Source organism: Corvus cornix, chromosome 9 (genome assembly GCF_000738735.6).
Source record: "Corvus cornix cornix isolate S_Up_H32 chromosome 9, ASM73873v5, whole genome shotgun sequence".
NCBI classification, from domain to species: Eukaryota; Metazoa; Chordata; class Aves; order Passeriformes; family Corvidae; genus Corvus; species Corvus cornix.
Genome location: NC_046339.1, coordinates 5,313,428 through 5,329,904, shown reverse-complemented (window position 1 = coordinate 5,329,904; position 16,477 = coordinate 5,313,428). Strand labels below are relative to the sequence as shown.

The following is a 16,477-nucleotide window of genomic DNA, read 5'->3' as shown; positions in this document are numbered from 1 at the left end:
ATGAAATAGTGAGTACATTTCCACTTTAGGTTATCTTTAATAGTAATTCAAGAACCTAATGATAACCAAATTCCAAGCAAATGAGCTATCAGTTACAACAACAGGAGAAACCCAGTGATGAAAAGGACTTTAAGCTTTGAACACACAGGATGGGCAAGCCCATGAAGTATCAAAAGAGAAAATTTTAAGTAATAGAACCATAGAATGGTTTGGGTTGGAAGGAACCATAAAGATCACCCAGTTCCATCCCCTGCCATGGGCAGGGACACCTTCTACTATCCCAGGTTGCTCCAAGCCCTTTCCAGTCTGGCCTTGGACTCTTCCAGGCATGAGGCAACCACAGCTCCTCTGGGCACCCTGTGCCAGGGCCTCCCCACCCTCACAGGGGAGAATTTTTTTCTGATATCTAATATAAACCTACTCTCTGTTTGAAGCCATTGCCCCTTGTTCTCTCATTCCAGGCCCTTGTAAAAAGTCTCTCTCCATTTTTGTAGCTCCTTCAGGTGCTGGGAGGCCACAATTAGGTCACTCTGAAGCCTTTTCTTTTCTAGGCTGAACAAACCCAATTGTCCCAGTCTTTCCACATAGGAGAGGTAAATGATCAGAAAAAAACGGTAGAAAGAAAGTTAATATTCCTTTTAATGTGAACATTTCCCTTTCACTCCACCATAATTTAGCCATCCTAGTTAAGGACTGTATAATGGCAAAAGGAAAATATTTAGAGAACGTTTTTCAAGAGGCACGTAATAATAAAGTGAGTGATTCTATCACCAGGGTGCTCAGGAGTGCATTTTACAGGGTCATTAATATGGCTCATGGGTAGCTGAAAGCTCATGGCCTTTGGCCCCTCAGCACACAGGGCTCGGTGAAGGACACCCCCCTGCGTGACTGCTTCAGTAAAGCCTCACAGATGAAATGCAAACCCATCTCCAGTGGAGACACAGCATTTACCTGGAGCTGAAAGGAAAATTCCAGTCATTGAAGCAAATCAATTAATGTGCAATAAATTATACCGAAGAGTAGGGATGGAAACAAACATTTTGGGAAGAAATTCAGTACCCTGTGTGTTTCCTGTTGGAATGAGTAATAGGATACAAATAACTGCTTAGCAAACTCATGGGATATTAGAACCTAAGTAAGCAAAACAGCTTGGGGGTATGTTTGCCTTATCTTTTTGAAATTATATGGAGTTATATGGTTCTCTGCCTCCTTTCTTTTAATATTTTGTGCTTCTGTACTGAACACTTCATTCTTCAATAATAAAATAAATAGTAAAGAAATTTGTCAGCATACCTATGGAAATTTAAGACCCCTCAACCAAAATCCTGGTGGAAAGCCTTGAGAAAATGAACAAATTATAATGAATAAGGGAGATTTCATAAAAACAAACATCCAAGAACCGACAAAAAAAACCACAGCAAAAATGATTTTTAAAATCAGTAGAATTCTTGGATCTGTACAGAGTCACCCAGACAAAGACTTCTCAACTCTCTTTCATTCTATTTCATAAGGATCTTGAAAAAATAGTGAAAAATTACTGCAGAACAAAGAAAAATGCCAGTAAGATTTATTTCTGAAGTAATAACCACCCTAAAACATGGAGGACAGATTTCAAATTCTTAATTAAAGTGCGTAAGTCATCTTTCTTTTCTCAAAAATATTTTTAGCTTGCAACATGTAAAACACAAGATATATTCAAAATACTTTTGCAAATACATAAGTATCTAGTATTTATATTTGCTGGAAGGCAGTTTTCATACTTTGCTTAACAAAGGATATTAACCAATATACATAATTTCCTCTGGCCTTTCATAGACCTTCATGTAGCAGTTTTTCATGTAATAATGTATTCAAATGCAGTTTTTGCCAAAATAATATTTATTTGCCAGTACATCTTGGGATATAAGAAATCGGTGTATCAATCAATGCAGTCTTCTATATATTCTCCATTAGAAGGTAATGCAAATTGCAACATTTTTACTGTAGCATTTTCTAGGTTGGCTGAGGCAGCCATTTACACATGGATCACACATTAAATAGAAGAAAAAATTTAGGACTCTCTCTTGCAGTACTGCTGCCAAGAGAGTTTTTTTCCTCTAGATCTATTGTTCACATTACTCTTTTTGACCATTAAAAAGTGCTTTTACAACCTTAAAATACAGATCTTGTTCATCTGACTCAAAAATATCGTGGGGTACTACATCAAGGAAGGATCAGAATAATATTTGAGCTACTACCCATATATGTAAACTAATATGCACACGAAAAACCCATAAAATGAGGAATTTTATGCAATTGAAATGTGTGAAAAATGAGAGCAATATTTGCAATGGAAATCCCTGTCAAAATATCTATTGCTTCCAAAGCCCCACAGTACACAGAAGTGCTTAATTTAAGCTTCAGAAAACTATTTCAATATATGTAATTAAATGCCGTGAACTGGGAATTTAGAAATATTCTATCTACTTGTCCTGCTACTTCTATCATAAATGTTGAAAGAATTTTCATTCACCTTTTTTTCTGGGCTTGAATTACAGCTGCATAAAACTCAGGAATGCAGAGTTCCCGACCCACCAAGGCTGGGCACAGACCTGACTTAGATGCTGAGCTGCAGAGTATTTCTTGATGTCTTTCTGCTTGGGTTGAAAAACAGAATGTTGGGAACTCAGAGGATTATTTCTGTGTGAGAATGATCTGCAGTGAGATACAAATTGCATAAAAATCCCAATTTATCCCCAGCTCTTGGCTTACAGTCAGACAGATCCTTTCCTGGGAAGTTTGGCATTCTGGCAAAGACAGAGCAGCCTAAATTCTGTTTGCTTCTAAGGATGGGGCCAAATGTGGCTCCCAACAAAGTCTCCCATCACAAGACATCCAAAGGCTTAGGATAGTGTATAGTGTAAAATACAGGTACTATTGTACAGCTGAAACATTAAAAATACAGCAGATTAAAGGTTTTGAAAGGAGATCAGTGATGGTGCAAAAATAATTCAGTCAGATATTACTTACAGCAAAGTGAAGGTAGCTACACATAGCTAGATGATAAAAATTACAAATAACATCACGTAGGACAATAAGGTCAAAGATTTTGGGGGTTTTTTTTGAGGCAGGAAGGTATTTATAACTTGTCCTCAGTGAGCGCTTTTTCTTTCCTATTTTGCAAATATTATCACGCTGAAGTTTATTATGCACTCAAAGATAAATCTGCTATTTAGAAAAACTGGGATACTTTTATTATATGATTAAATATTGATGAAGGAAATTTATCCTACCAAAAAGTAATATGTCTTGACAGAAGTGACACAAACTGCTCTTGTGCCAAAATGAATAAAGTGTGTTACTTGTTATTTTTCTGTTTACCAGAAAAGAAGTCTAGTGAAAAACATCAGAATAAACATGTTATTTAAAAGGTACCTGTACCAAGATAGAAACCTATTCAATGGCAAATAAAATGATGCCTTTGTGCCCTAAAAAATAGAGAAGCGGGTGTGTGTATGCATCTATCCGAGCAGGTGGATAATGTCAATTGGCTGTGCTAGAAAAAGCACAAATAGAAAAGAAATGGTTCATTTTGAGAGTGCACTGTTTATTCAGGGTTCCCATTTCATAAATATCTTGCCTGCTGTGCTCTGCAGTTGACCCTTGAAACATCTCTAGTCAATAACCCATTGTTTACCACACACCCATTTTGTCATTGTGGTGGTACAGACTCAAGTGTGGCAATCTTCCTTTCTCTGCATACCCCACCTCCCTCTGGCTGGCACCAACTCAAAAAAAAAACCAAACAAACCACTAAAATATCATTAATTACAGCAGGTCTGAGATTTGAATGCTAATTCTATTAATGGACCTATGAAATTAGGACACTGCAAATCTAGATGAGCCATGCTTGGGCCTCCTGCAAACTGGGCTGCCCTGAGGTTACCTGCTGTATTAAATAAGAATTGTCTAATACATTTTTAGAATTCTATGTGTAAATCAGCCCTTGTTAAGTACAGCACCAGGGGGAATAGATAACTGCAGCACTCCTTCTATCTTAACTCCTTCTATTTATCTAGAATCAAATTCATTTGGAGGCCTTCAAACCAAGACTCTGTGATGCCCCAGGCTAAGGTGGGATCAGATCAGGCCTTCTGGACACCCTCTCTACTGCGTAATCCTAAAATATTAAAATTTCATTTATATCTAAAGGAAAACTGTTATGAAGCTGCCAGGGGTCCCTAAAAGTATTTCTAGATTAACATTCCCTGCATGTTCTTCCATTTCAGAAACTTTGAATGATTTTTGACTGTACATTTTGATGTGTTTTGCTATTAATTTTCCGTCTTTACTTTCAATGTAATGTACTTTTAATTAGGCAATAATATATAATCTTCTGCTCATCTATCACTTTTACTCAAACACGTTAGGAAATGGATAATAGAAGTAAGGCTCATCAGAGACCCTTTAGAGGTGCAGCAAAGCTGGAATAAAATTCCATCTCCTGACAGTACCTTTAAGGTTTCATAAAAAGATAATGGATGTGCTTGTCACCAAAGCTAATGATCAAACATTTTCCCACTTTTACTGGATATTAAATTGTGAACTATAAAAGAAAACCCCACAGTCTAAGCAATGTAGGAAAAAGAGTCTTTTGTACATTTTTTATCTCCTTTGATATCTAACTAACATAAACCTTCTTATTGCACTGTTACTTTCACTGAATGGCCACTATGCCATGAGATGCTTACTTTTACTGAAGTGAAAAGGCTTCTTTTCAGGAGAGACAACTCTCCAGGTTGCAGAATAAGAACATAATAGGTTGTATTTGCAAAAATACTTAAGTGAAACAGAACACTAGTTCATCACAATATCTTTATGAAGTTGACCAAAGCTTTTTCATCTGATATGAAGCAATTTTTGAAAGGGTTATATCTAAATTTTATACATTATTTTGAATCATATTTTACAGACATCTTCTTTTTAATATTTTCAGTAGTGTTACCATGCTGTCAAAATAGAGAGATGAGCAAGGCAGTATAAAAACCCATCCAAACTATGGAAACAATACAAAGTAAATAATTACCAAAATTAGGGTAAATCGGTTTGAGAAATCAGATTAACAGTGAAAGAAGTAGATCTAATTTGAAAGCAATGGGAAAAATTATGGTATTTTCTTCTATTTGAAAAGAGAAAAGTATTAAAACAAAACAAGAAAGTACCTTCTAGTCAATCCCAATGGAATTAGACTCCAGAAATAGGCAGGTACTTCCATGTTGCTCTGAAGCAGCTTTCATTACAATATTTTCTCATCTCTGTGACCTGCAAATGGTCAGCTGATAATTCTTCATCCCGTGAAAAGTTTCACCTGGCTGCATTCTGGAATTACCACGGCACTGATGCACATAAACTTGATCATAAAGGAAAGGCTGTGCTTTGTTTTTTTTGGCCTGTTGGGAATGTGCAGCTCCTTGCTGAGAGCAGGATGGATGAGGGCAGAAATTCTGGGCATGGCACAGGTGGCCCAACACTTACTACAGGGCTGTGTCCTTATATTCCATGTACCTCTTTGGCCAATAAGAGGTTGCAGGTTGGCATCATTCTGCACAGCAGCAAATGCATGTTCGAACCAGAGGTATTTTCCTCATGTACCCAGACACACAGCAACAAAACATTTTATGGCCTAATAAGACTCATCCTCTGTCACTACATTACCCATGAAGTTCCAACAGGAACTAAAAAAGTTAAGAAAAGGCTTTTGTGATGGTATTTTTCACTTTTTCTGTTTTCTGTCACTAATCTGGGTTATATTTGGCATGAATGCTGCAGCCCAGCACAGCTGGCTCACACAACACACTGCTGAAGAAGGGACTTTTGGGCTGCAAAACACAACAAACTTCTAAGAACAGCTCTTCTCAGAAGCAGTTTTGTGCAAGAGGAGCAAATGCCTTTCCACTACCCTCGTTCCTCGTCACATCACTTCAAATTACAGGCAACCAGGCTCTGTCACAAGGGGATGCCCTGCACTGAAGAGCCCCATTGATTTCAGCGCAGTTATTTGGGAAATAGTGTACTGAATAATGTTAGCAGAGCTTTCAGTCTGCTGCAGTGACTTTACTTGTAACATTAAAAGTACTAACTGGCAAAAAAACCCCCCAAAATTCGAAGTGGTGGAACACCTGGATAAGTGTTTTCTATTCGGTAATCCCAGTCAACATTCTCAAACTAGAGCGTGACAGTGTAAATGCAAGACTTAATGACAGTAATAGTTCCTATACCTCCCTCTAAAGGGAAAATTTCATATAATTAAAGAAGGCATAAAGAAGACAATCTCACTCATGGGTGTGCTTCCATTGTAACATGAATTTTGATCTAAAAGTTTAGAATGTTTGCCTTCCTAATGCAGACATTATTCAGAATGCCTAACAGAAAATACAAAATACAGACCATTTTTTCTTTTTATTTATTAACACCTTTTAACCCAGATCCCTTGGAATAACAATTTACTGTTTCTGTAGGGACAACCACTGCCTCTTCAAGAGGTAAAAATTGGAAATTTAAAGCAGTGCTCAACACAGAGTTTCCTCTGAGTCATTATTCCTTCTCCCAATTCAGTTTGTGACCTTCAATAAAAATCGAGTTATTTTCTATTAAAGTTTTATTGAAGTCCTGTGTATTAAAGATAATCAAGAGCAAAGAGTATAAATTAATAAAATGAAGAAACAAATTCCCAGTTAGCATAAACCAGCTCTCTCCTTTCTCTCTGCTACTGAAATCAAAAGCAGTAGTAGCCAATGGTGACCAAAAGCAATCTCCTTCTCTAAATAAACCTTTCATAAGAAAGAACACAGAAAACAGCACTGGCAAATCTGTCGATCATGATCTTTTCTGGACATTGAATAGACTCCTTTTATAAATCTTTTTCATTTTCTTAATGAAAATTAAATAAAATGCTCCTGCTTTTTACCAAGTGAATATATTTTGAGTAAACATTTGACATCACAAATCAGCTGAGTTTAAAATCCAAACTTCATATTTGTCCTTTCCCAAAGAGAAGCCATAAAAATATATCTGCACTGTCCTTCAAGGCTATTAGACTGCTTCTGCAGTATTTCTTCTTGGTGAAATTGCTTGCACAAGACTTGCATTGAAAAAGAATCTAAAGAAGACATAAATAGTCTGTTTCAAATGGCTTCTTATTCAGTAGTCCCCAGTTTCCCAGGGCAAACAGTTCTCTTTTCCATCATCTTTATCTAAGGACAGTTTCTAACAGACTTTCGTTCTCAGACTTGTTTCAAAGACAAAATTGGCCCAGGGAACTCACCAGGGCTTTGGGGTTTTTCTGGATTGTGTGTTTGGTTTATTTTGTTGGTGCTTTTTTTGGTTTTGGCTTGGTTTTGGTTTTTTTGTAATTTAAATGCACTTGCTCTGTCCTTCTTTAGTTTTTGTTGTTGTTTTCTCTTTACCAAATGGATTTCACTATTAAGCATTTTCTAATGATTTATTTAGAAGTAAATCTTGCATCTCCACAAAATGCAACTCCTCGAGCAGATTAGTCCATAAAACAAAGGATCTTTCAACTCGGAATAAACAGAAAAATAATCTGAACTGCATCAAAATCTGTCTACTGTGTACTTAACAGCAGTACTGTGAGGAACCTAATGTCAAAATCCCCAGTCCCATCACGACTGATCTGGAAGAAAATGTTGCTATTGCAGCTCTAAACATTTATTGAATGATAGTGATTTATCAGGTGATTCATTTAAGAAAAGTCAACATCTTGGTGAAACAATGGCAGACAATTCACGGAGATCACCTAAATAAAGACATATATCCACAAAAGACTGATACAAGAAACCAGACCAATAAAGGTCACATGAAAGGGAGAAGACAGACCTTATTTTGTCCCTACATCTTCTCCTATGATAAATAATTCTTTAAATATTCCTTCTGCCTGCAAAGCCAGGCATTTTACACGGTGGCAAAGTGAGATCCAAGCATCCCACAGACGCCAGTCAGTGGAGCTGGACCTCTCGCCTCGTGGGATATGATCAGGTAAGGGAAGTTGAGAATTTTCCACCTACGTTTTCATAAAACCATATCTCAATGTGACTGCAAAGGGTAACATCCTCCTGGAACAAGGAGGAACAAGGGTTTCAAAACATCAAACTTAAAAGCTGATATCTACTACAATTGTGCAAAGTCCTACCCTGATGGTATCTGTAGATCAGAAAAGAAAGAAAGGCAGGAAAAACTTAAACTTTTCGAACTTTCTTTTCTGATTTTCTTTTTTTTTTGCTGCTGTGTTTCTCCACTACCTATTTAATGATACATCATCATTATTTGTTTAATGCACAACAGATAGGCGTTGCACCAAATACAACAGATGTGTATGAGTTCTACATAAACAGCATTGGTTTTACTAAGAAAACCCTGCAAACCTGACACAGGGTTATTTTAGTTGGTTTGAAAGTAATATCAAGCATTCATACCAATCACTGGATTCTGCTGTGAATTTTAGATGTTTTACTGTAATAGGTCCCACTTAAAACAAAATTAGCTCTTTGACCCTTGAGGCTCAGTAAAGACCACAAAGCCCAAAGAATCACAAAAGCATGAACAAAAATTAAATCCTCCTAAGCTCAGTGAGATGTTAGCTGTGGGTTACCTCAGGGATCAGTGTTAATTTAGAAGTGGAAAAACCATTATCATCAACAAAAGTGTATTAATTTTCATCTTTCAAGCAACTAGCCCTTTTAAACACTGCAATTACTAATGACTGAGGAATAAAACTAAATAATATACAAAAATAAACAGCCCTTTCAGATAATAGATACTTTCTTTTATACTGGCATATAATACAGAGAAATGTTGTTTGAGACATCAAAGACAGGCACTAGTGTCAAATTGAAATGTTGATTAGAGGCACAGGTAACAGATTATTTATTAACTGCTGTACTAATATGTGTCCAGGACTTGAAGTCATCATGTAATTGGAAAACAGGAGGAAGAAAAACATACAAAATACCAGAGCTTCCATACTTAAAGTGGTACATCATGACTGAAGTTTCCAGTACCAAGGAAATAAGCCCAGACAATAATAGTTATGATCTTTCTGGAAGTCATTCAATTCCTTGTAAAACAGTTGTGGTAGAATAAGTTTCAAAATCTAAAGTCAAAATCCATTCCCTCCCCCTGAAATTAGTATGTCAAATTTTTAACAAAAATGAAAATGTTGGAAGAAAATTACCCAGATGAGCAAAGCAGAACCAAGGCTTTTGGGGACTGTGCTAACTGAATTCAAAACACCAAGAACAGAGCAACAACAAACAAAGAACGACAACCCAAAAGTAAACCAGAGCAGGTGATATTTGAAAATAAAGTTGACTGGTCTTCAGAACAAACTCTCTGCTGTGAATGACACTTGGTCTGTCACACCCCTTCAGATGTTACAGGGAACACTCTTACACCTATTCTTATACCTATATAAGTCTTCTGAAGTTACTGTACTGATCTCCATAATATCCCAGGATCCAACTCCTGCTCTCAGGAGTCTTAGCATGCAATATTTTGGTAGAATATGCAGAAACACCCACCCTACAGTCAATGCAGAAAAACCCCCCAAAAATCACATTGTCTCAAGAGCTGGTGGACTTTATCATGCATGTGACTACACTGAGCAAATAAGGGAGGAATTTTTTTTCCATAAATAAAAGGTCCCAGAGGGAGACCATACACCTCTACCAACAGCACGAGCACATCCTATTGAATGTATTTGAAACAATCAAAGGTTACTCTTTCATTCTGTAATTCATTATCTGGAAAAGAAATACTAGAGGTATTTGAATGACACCCATGACACTTCTCAAAACCACAATGAAGCTCAAAACAAACAGGTAAAAAGATGTTTTCAAAACATCCTTTTTCAAAGCATGAAAAAAGCATGGTACCCTAAAGTTAGTCTTTTTCATTCCAATACAAAACCCTACCCTCTATGACTTAACATTTTAAAAAAATTCATTTAGCTGTCCATGAATTAAAGCATTAGTGTTATTCACAGAAATAAAACAAAAAAAAAAAAAAAAGAGAAGAGTAACTCTTCTGTCTGGACAGCTCAGCAATGGGAATACCTGTTTCATGTAGCATGACAGCAGGCTCTTCCAGAAAATACCTGCCATGTCTTTATATCTCATCCCCAGAATACAAACCTTATATTTGACAAAGAAAATTTAAAAATACTTGTTTGCTCTTCTGCCTTTTTTTTTTTTTAAAGTACATTCTCACATGTAATATGAATTGCATTGCAGATAGCAGGGATTAGTGGAAAGCTGAAAGCTTCTTACCAAGTACCCCAAGGCGATAGTTGACTGTGATGACTATCACATTCCCATAACTTGCTAGGACACTGCCATCATATAAATTTCCAGTGCCTTCCATGTAGGACCCTCCATGAATATACACCATCACAGGCTTAGGTCCCCCACTGTCCCGAATGTCTGGAAAAAATATTAAGACACATTTTATCTCAAGAAAGCACCAAAGAAGATACATGCAATATGCAATATTTTATATATTTTTTTTTTTTTTTTTTAAATTTAGTGAGGTTATTTTTTTCTCGAAGTGTTTCTCAAGCAACATCTTTTACATAAGGAAATGGGCAGGTGGGCATAAGTGTTTCTTTGTGGCTTGCTCATAACTAAAACTATTTTTGAAACACTATGCAAAGCAAGAAGGAATTGAAAATGGTAACACATTTGCTCAAATGCAGTGAGACATTGCTCTGATTCTGATCCTGCTGAATTGGGTGTCTTCTACATAATGTCTACTAACATAAGTGTGAACTCGTTTTGGCAGAACACTTCTGAAAGCTCAGTGCAGCTTTCTGTTCACTTAGCTAAGGGAAATCCAACATATTAAGATAAACAAGATTTCTGCTCATACATAAAAGTGTTGATTTCTTCCAGTCCACTGATTTGTAAAAACGGTGTACAAACAGCTGTCTTTGGATGGGTCTGAAATTTGAGTTCTCAAAAAGTACTTGAAAGTTGTTTAACACTTAGACCTTGAATAAAGACTATTGATAACTTGGGTAGCCTGAAGGTTAAGATGCATGGGTACTTCTTAGTTTCCTAAATCATGGAAAGGGCTGAATATTTGAAAAAATAACTGCCTGGAAAAATACTGATAAATGCCCTCCCTGTATTCAAAAAAATTGTAAGATTCTCAAAAGTGACATCAAAGGCAGGGAAGAGTTTTAAAATGTTAGATGATCTGCCATTCTCTCCGACAACAAAATTAGATATTGTCACACTGTTTTGAGTTTTGATTTAGGTATCCCTCCACCCCCAAACAGTCCTATTTGCAAATGGATGCATCTACTCAGAACAAAATTTTGAATACATGAACAGTGCTGCTCCTCATGAGGAGAATTGTTCCTGAGTACCAATTCAAAACAGTTAGTGATTTGTTTTTAAAAGTTGGGGGTTTTCTGTTGGATGAGAAATAAATCAGCTTAGTTGTAAATTTAAACTGTAACATCTGACTGAATTGCATTTTGATCTCATTTACTGGGTTCCTGCATCTCTTCCACCACCCAAATCATAACATGCCATAATAGTCCCTCAAAATCAAGAAAGACAATAGCAAGAGAGCATAGGAAAATTTCCCAGTGAGCAACTGTTCTGAATATTCCGATTCAAAGGCACTTTTTTTGTCATCATAACAGTATTCAAGTGACTTCCCTGATTGCTCCCTTCAGCGTTTGAAGAAACCTCAGATGTATTGTTTATTCCTTTGATTTGGAAGGATCTTAGTTATGAAACTTTCAAGCAAGCTCTCTGTGAGAATTGTTTCTGAAGCACTGCAAGGAGTAGTGAGGGCAGTTACAGTAAGAGCCCTGCTTTTGGGATTCGCTGAAAAACATCCACACAAATGTGTCTGTTTGTAGAAAGCCAACTGCTGCTATTATTTTGATATTGATTCTAATTTGAAGAAAATGCCAGAACAGTCAAGATCAGAAATTGGATCTTCAATATTGGAAGTACTAGAACAATCACTTATTGAGGACCAAAAAGACGATGAAAGGTTGTGCATGAAATTGCTTGTATTGCTCTCCTTGATTGAGCTTTTAGTGAGGGCTTTCCAACATGCGACTTTCAGAGTGTAAAGCTACAGATATTATTTATCTTCATTGTCCATAGGATGGAGTTATGTCCTTCTCAGGTTTAAAATCTACACTGAGGAAAAAGTCTTTCCAAATTCATGTACTGTTTTCAGTAGATGCTTTGTTTTTAATCTATGCTGCCTTTTTTTTTTTTGGATACAAATATGGAAGCAATAATAAATTATTGATCTGAAATCACTGTGTGACTGTACCCGGCAGAAATTGTACACAGTTAATTGTATGCTTGATGGTAACACAGGGGGAGACTGTCTCAGAATTCTTCTTTAATTAAAATTACATAGAATTACAGAGCACCAACCGTGAACAGCAATGAAATGTTGGTAGCACTGGCCTGTATATCTAGAAAATAATGCTGGGATATTTAGAAAAGAACGGGTGTCCTTTATCTGAGAAAGGAAGCACATATTCATGAATAAAATCTCATATATAAAGAAGTTATTCTTTGAGTAATTTCTGTCTCTACAACACTGTTATTTTCTACTACTAATATCCTTATAAAGATTACAGATAATATAGATAAAGGAAGGCCAGTTTTCAGCTCTGCCTCTGTGCCATGTCAAAGCAAATGATGTGCAGAATGAATTTTCCTCATGCTACTTTGCCAAAGTCATCAGTCTTAAGAGGAATCCCTCCTACAAAAGAAAAATTATGTCTCTGTGTGTCTTGGGCAGTAATCTAGTGCTGGAGACATCAGTCAGGGTATGCAGCATTCAGCTGAGGCTGGTGGGACTTTGGGCTATGGATTATACAAAAGCTATGGAACTCTTCATGGGAAGAAGAAAGATCACTGCATTTTGGTCAGTGGTTTCATATCAGTTGCAGCCTACAGCCAGGAATATTTGAAAGGTGCAAATATTCAGCTGGGAGAGTGTTGTTTAAGTGCATATGTTATTAGCAATGGAGCTTATGAAATTATAAGACCAAAGGCAGAGAGCAAAAATATCAGACTGTAATCAAGAATTGATTCCTACCTTAAAACGTTCCTCCATGAAAACTCTCATCCTTTAAAACTAAACTGGAGGAAGAATTAAGGTGATACTCTGTGAGGATAAAAATCTGTATTGGTATAAAAGTGGCAGGAAGATGCACTTTTCAAAAGTGACTATCAAAGTTAAGTGTCCAACTCAATGAAGTAAATAATTGCCATTTTTGGTACTCAGATACTTTTCAAAACCTGACCATAAATGATACATCTTTCATTTTTTCCTACAGGCTGATGTCAGTCCTTTTTGTGCATGTGCTGGAAGGGTCTCAGGACACTGTAGTTACACTTTCATATGCAGATTAATAGTTATTGGTGTTTGTAGTTCATTCTGAACCTGAAGATTTTAGGTATAAATATGGCATTTCTGCCAAGTGTGGATTTATAGGCTGATTTAAATTAGTTGTGTTCTGCACTTTTTTTTTGCTTTTTATTAAGTGTTGCTTTAATTAAAAATGGACACATCTTTTCAAAGACATATGCAAGGATAGCACTGTTAAAAATCCTTCTCAATTTCAACTCAGTTCTGGTTTCAGCCACACAGAAGATCATTTTTGATCTTGTGCTGTGATTTGTTTGGTTTTAAATTGCTAGTTCATAAAACATCTAAGTAGACCTTACTGTACAGCAGAGAATAACCCTATTTATATTACATATACATTAACTTTCATGTAATTATTTCTATTATCTCCTCTGTACCTTTCTAACATTTGTTGCATCTACTTTTTATGTCTCATCTTAATTGCGTTACAGACAATTTAGGAATAGGGCTTTTATTCTAGGTTTGTGACGTCACACAACAGGGAACTGGCTCTGGCTGTGAATATCAGTCACAATTGTCATATATAACAAAACATAATTATAGCTTCAGTCATTGGAAGCTGATGTTAATTGGCCACGTAACTTAACAAGCATAATTTGCAGGGAACAACCAAAATGGGAAAGGAAGAAAGCCTACCTGAAGACAACTTCACACAAAAAGATAATTAGTTTAGCACCCATGTCACAAGCATTGCTTTTCTAGATGTGGCATAAAAAATTGTGGCAGCCTGATGCAGATTGTTAAGTAAATCTTGGGTTTTGAACATGAAACAGCACTTCCACTAAAACAGTGGAAAACTTTTAGGCTGGTTAGTGCAAAATCTGTGTGTGCCCTCCATAGAATGTTATGTGGGTGTGTGCGTAACTCTTCCTTAAGCTTTTGTTGAAAAGATTTAAGTAGAGCATGGTACCAATCATTGCTACTCTTAATCATTTTAAAGCCTTTTAACATCATTTGACCTTTCAGTTCAAATCCATCAGGTGCCTTGTAGATGCACTACCATTTAATAAAGTAGTGCACTTACTCCTAATATGCAAACATCCATTATCGGCACGTTTTTAAAATGAGATATAAAACTAGATGTACTGAGACTATTTAAGGAACTATTGAGCTTGTGTTAGGAGTTTCAGATATTTTCTGTTTTAAAATACAGCCTGCATCCATCAGGCTTCAAACAAATAGAATTCTCTCTGTTTGTTTTCCTATCTGTCAAACCAGGGGATCATTCTGTGCACTCTCAAACCCTTAACTACTTTTACCTGAATATTATTTGAGATCCTGATGGAAGGCTATATGAATGTATATCCTAGCATGGAAAATGCCAAAGCTTTTACAGGTAAACATCTGGAGCAGATTCCCATTAGAGTAGGTCCTCAATAGCCAGGTAGGCAGTCATTTTAAATTATTAAAGGATGATGGTTAGAAATGCAAGAGCTGACAGACTCTTCACTGTAATGCTTGGCAGTGCTGAAAGTAAAATGAAGCCCTAAAGAGGTACTTAAATTCAAGGTCTGTCAGAATTTTATTATGCATGTTTTCAAGTATTAATAACATCACCACAAAAATTTGACACAATTTGAACTGAGGGTCTGTGTGTAAAGGGAAAATATAATCAGCACAATTTAATGTGCAAGTGGGATTGGAAGCTGTACTTTGGAGTGAAAATCATGGAACTAACATGAATGGGTGAACAGCAGGAGCAGGAATCATGAATTTGGGTACACGCATCAGTCAACAAGCTCACCCAAAGTGGACAGATCTGTGCTACCCCAGCCTGGCCGGCACCCATTAAAGGCTATAATTAAGGCTGGAGCATGTGGTTGCATTTCAGGGTAGACAAATGTGTTCTGCTGTTTGCTGATCTCCGAAGTCCGAAAACATGCAACCAGTGCCAGATGGAAAGAGCCTTGCTCCCCCTCTTTCTTCCCATGACAGCTGAAGGCAGATGAAATGCTAAACTTGGCAACCCAGGGTGTTTTATTACCAATGGAGGGACAGAGGGGTTTGGAGAGCCTCAATTCTGTGATGTGCTTCTTTGCGCCAATGGTGCTACAGTCTGTTTAGCATAGGAAGGGAGTTGCAGATGAATTCTGCATCATTAGCAACTTCAAATTTGAGTGGATTTTTGGCTTTTTTGAAATAAAACATGCTCTGGACCAAGAACTTCCTTCAGTCAATGAAGTCCAATAGCCCACACAAGACAGAGCACCAGACTAAATTATCAGAATCATCACAGTCACAGCCTGTGAGCAAACAGCAACATCTGCTCCTAATCTGTCTCCTTTTCCACAGGAGAAATTGGAAGGGAGGAGGCAAGAGCAGAAGCATCTATCAACTACAGTGCAGACCCCATTTCTGAGGCATGTACTCTCAGCACCAGACATGGTGTCTGCATTCCTCAGATTTAGCATCTGTATTCTTCCTTTCTAAAAATGGAATAGCAGCATTCCTGTATTGCAGAGGGATGCTGTGAGGCTGAATACATTAAAAACTGAGAGATGCTCAAATGGCACTGGGGACTAAAGGAGGATTTAAGATTGGCAGATTGATGTGCCAGGCAAGGTGTGTATGATAGAGCAGTGGACGGGAATTCATTTGTGAGCAATCCTTCACGGATATTTCATGCAACACTAACTACTTAGAAGTCCAGTTCTGATCCCAGAGTACATTGGCTGGTTAATGATTTGTGTTGCCATATTTTAAGTCATGCTTAGGATTTTAGTGGATAGGAACTAAGGATGCATAAGAGTCACTGATTTTTGTTATGGCCAAATTAAATTATTACCTGACCAAAATTAAGACTAAGGATACTAAGATTAAAATATTTTACTTTTTAAAACTAAGCCTTGTTTCCAGACTGGGGAAGGTGCACTTTGTGTAACTGCTGAGCAATATGAAGCTAAATCTTGCATCTCTACTGGATATTGCATACCTGCAGGTCAGCAAATAGGCAAATCCACCACTGCTATAAAAAGAAAAAGCCCCAGTGCTCAGTGGTTGCAAGTGCTTT

At 36.9% G+C, this 16,477-nt stretch overlaps 1 protein-coding gene across 10 annotated transcripts in view; it reads right to left on the bottom strand.

Annotated features, from left to right (window-relative positions):
• The window catches only part of NLGN1 (neuroligin 1), a 484,704-nt gene that overhangs the window by 183,536 nt on the left and 284,691 nt on the right, over window positions 1-16,477 (bottom strand). For all 10 annotated transcript variants that reach the window (XM_019284715.3, XM_010397366.4, XM_010397365.4 and 7 more), the window contains one exon: window positions 10,323-10,475. In XM_019284715.3, coding sequence (XP_019140260.1) covers window positions 10,323-10,475 — 153 coding nt within the window. The remainder of the gene's footprint in view (window positions 1-10,322; window positions 10,476-16,477) is intronic.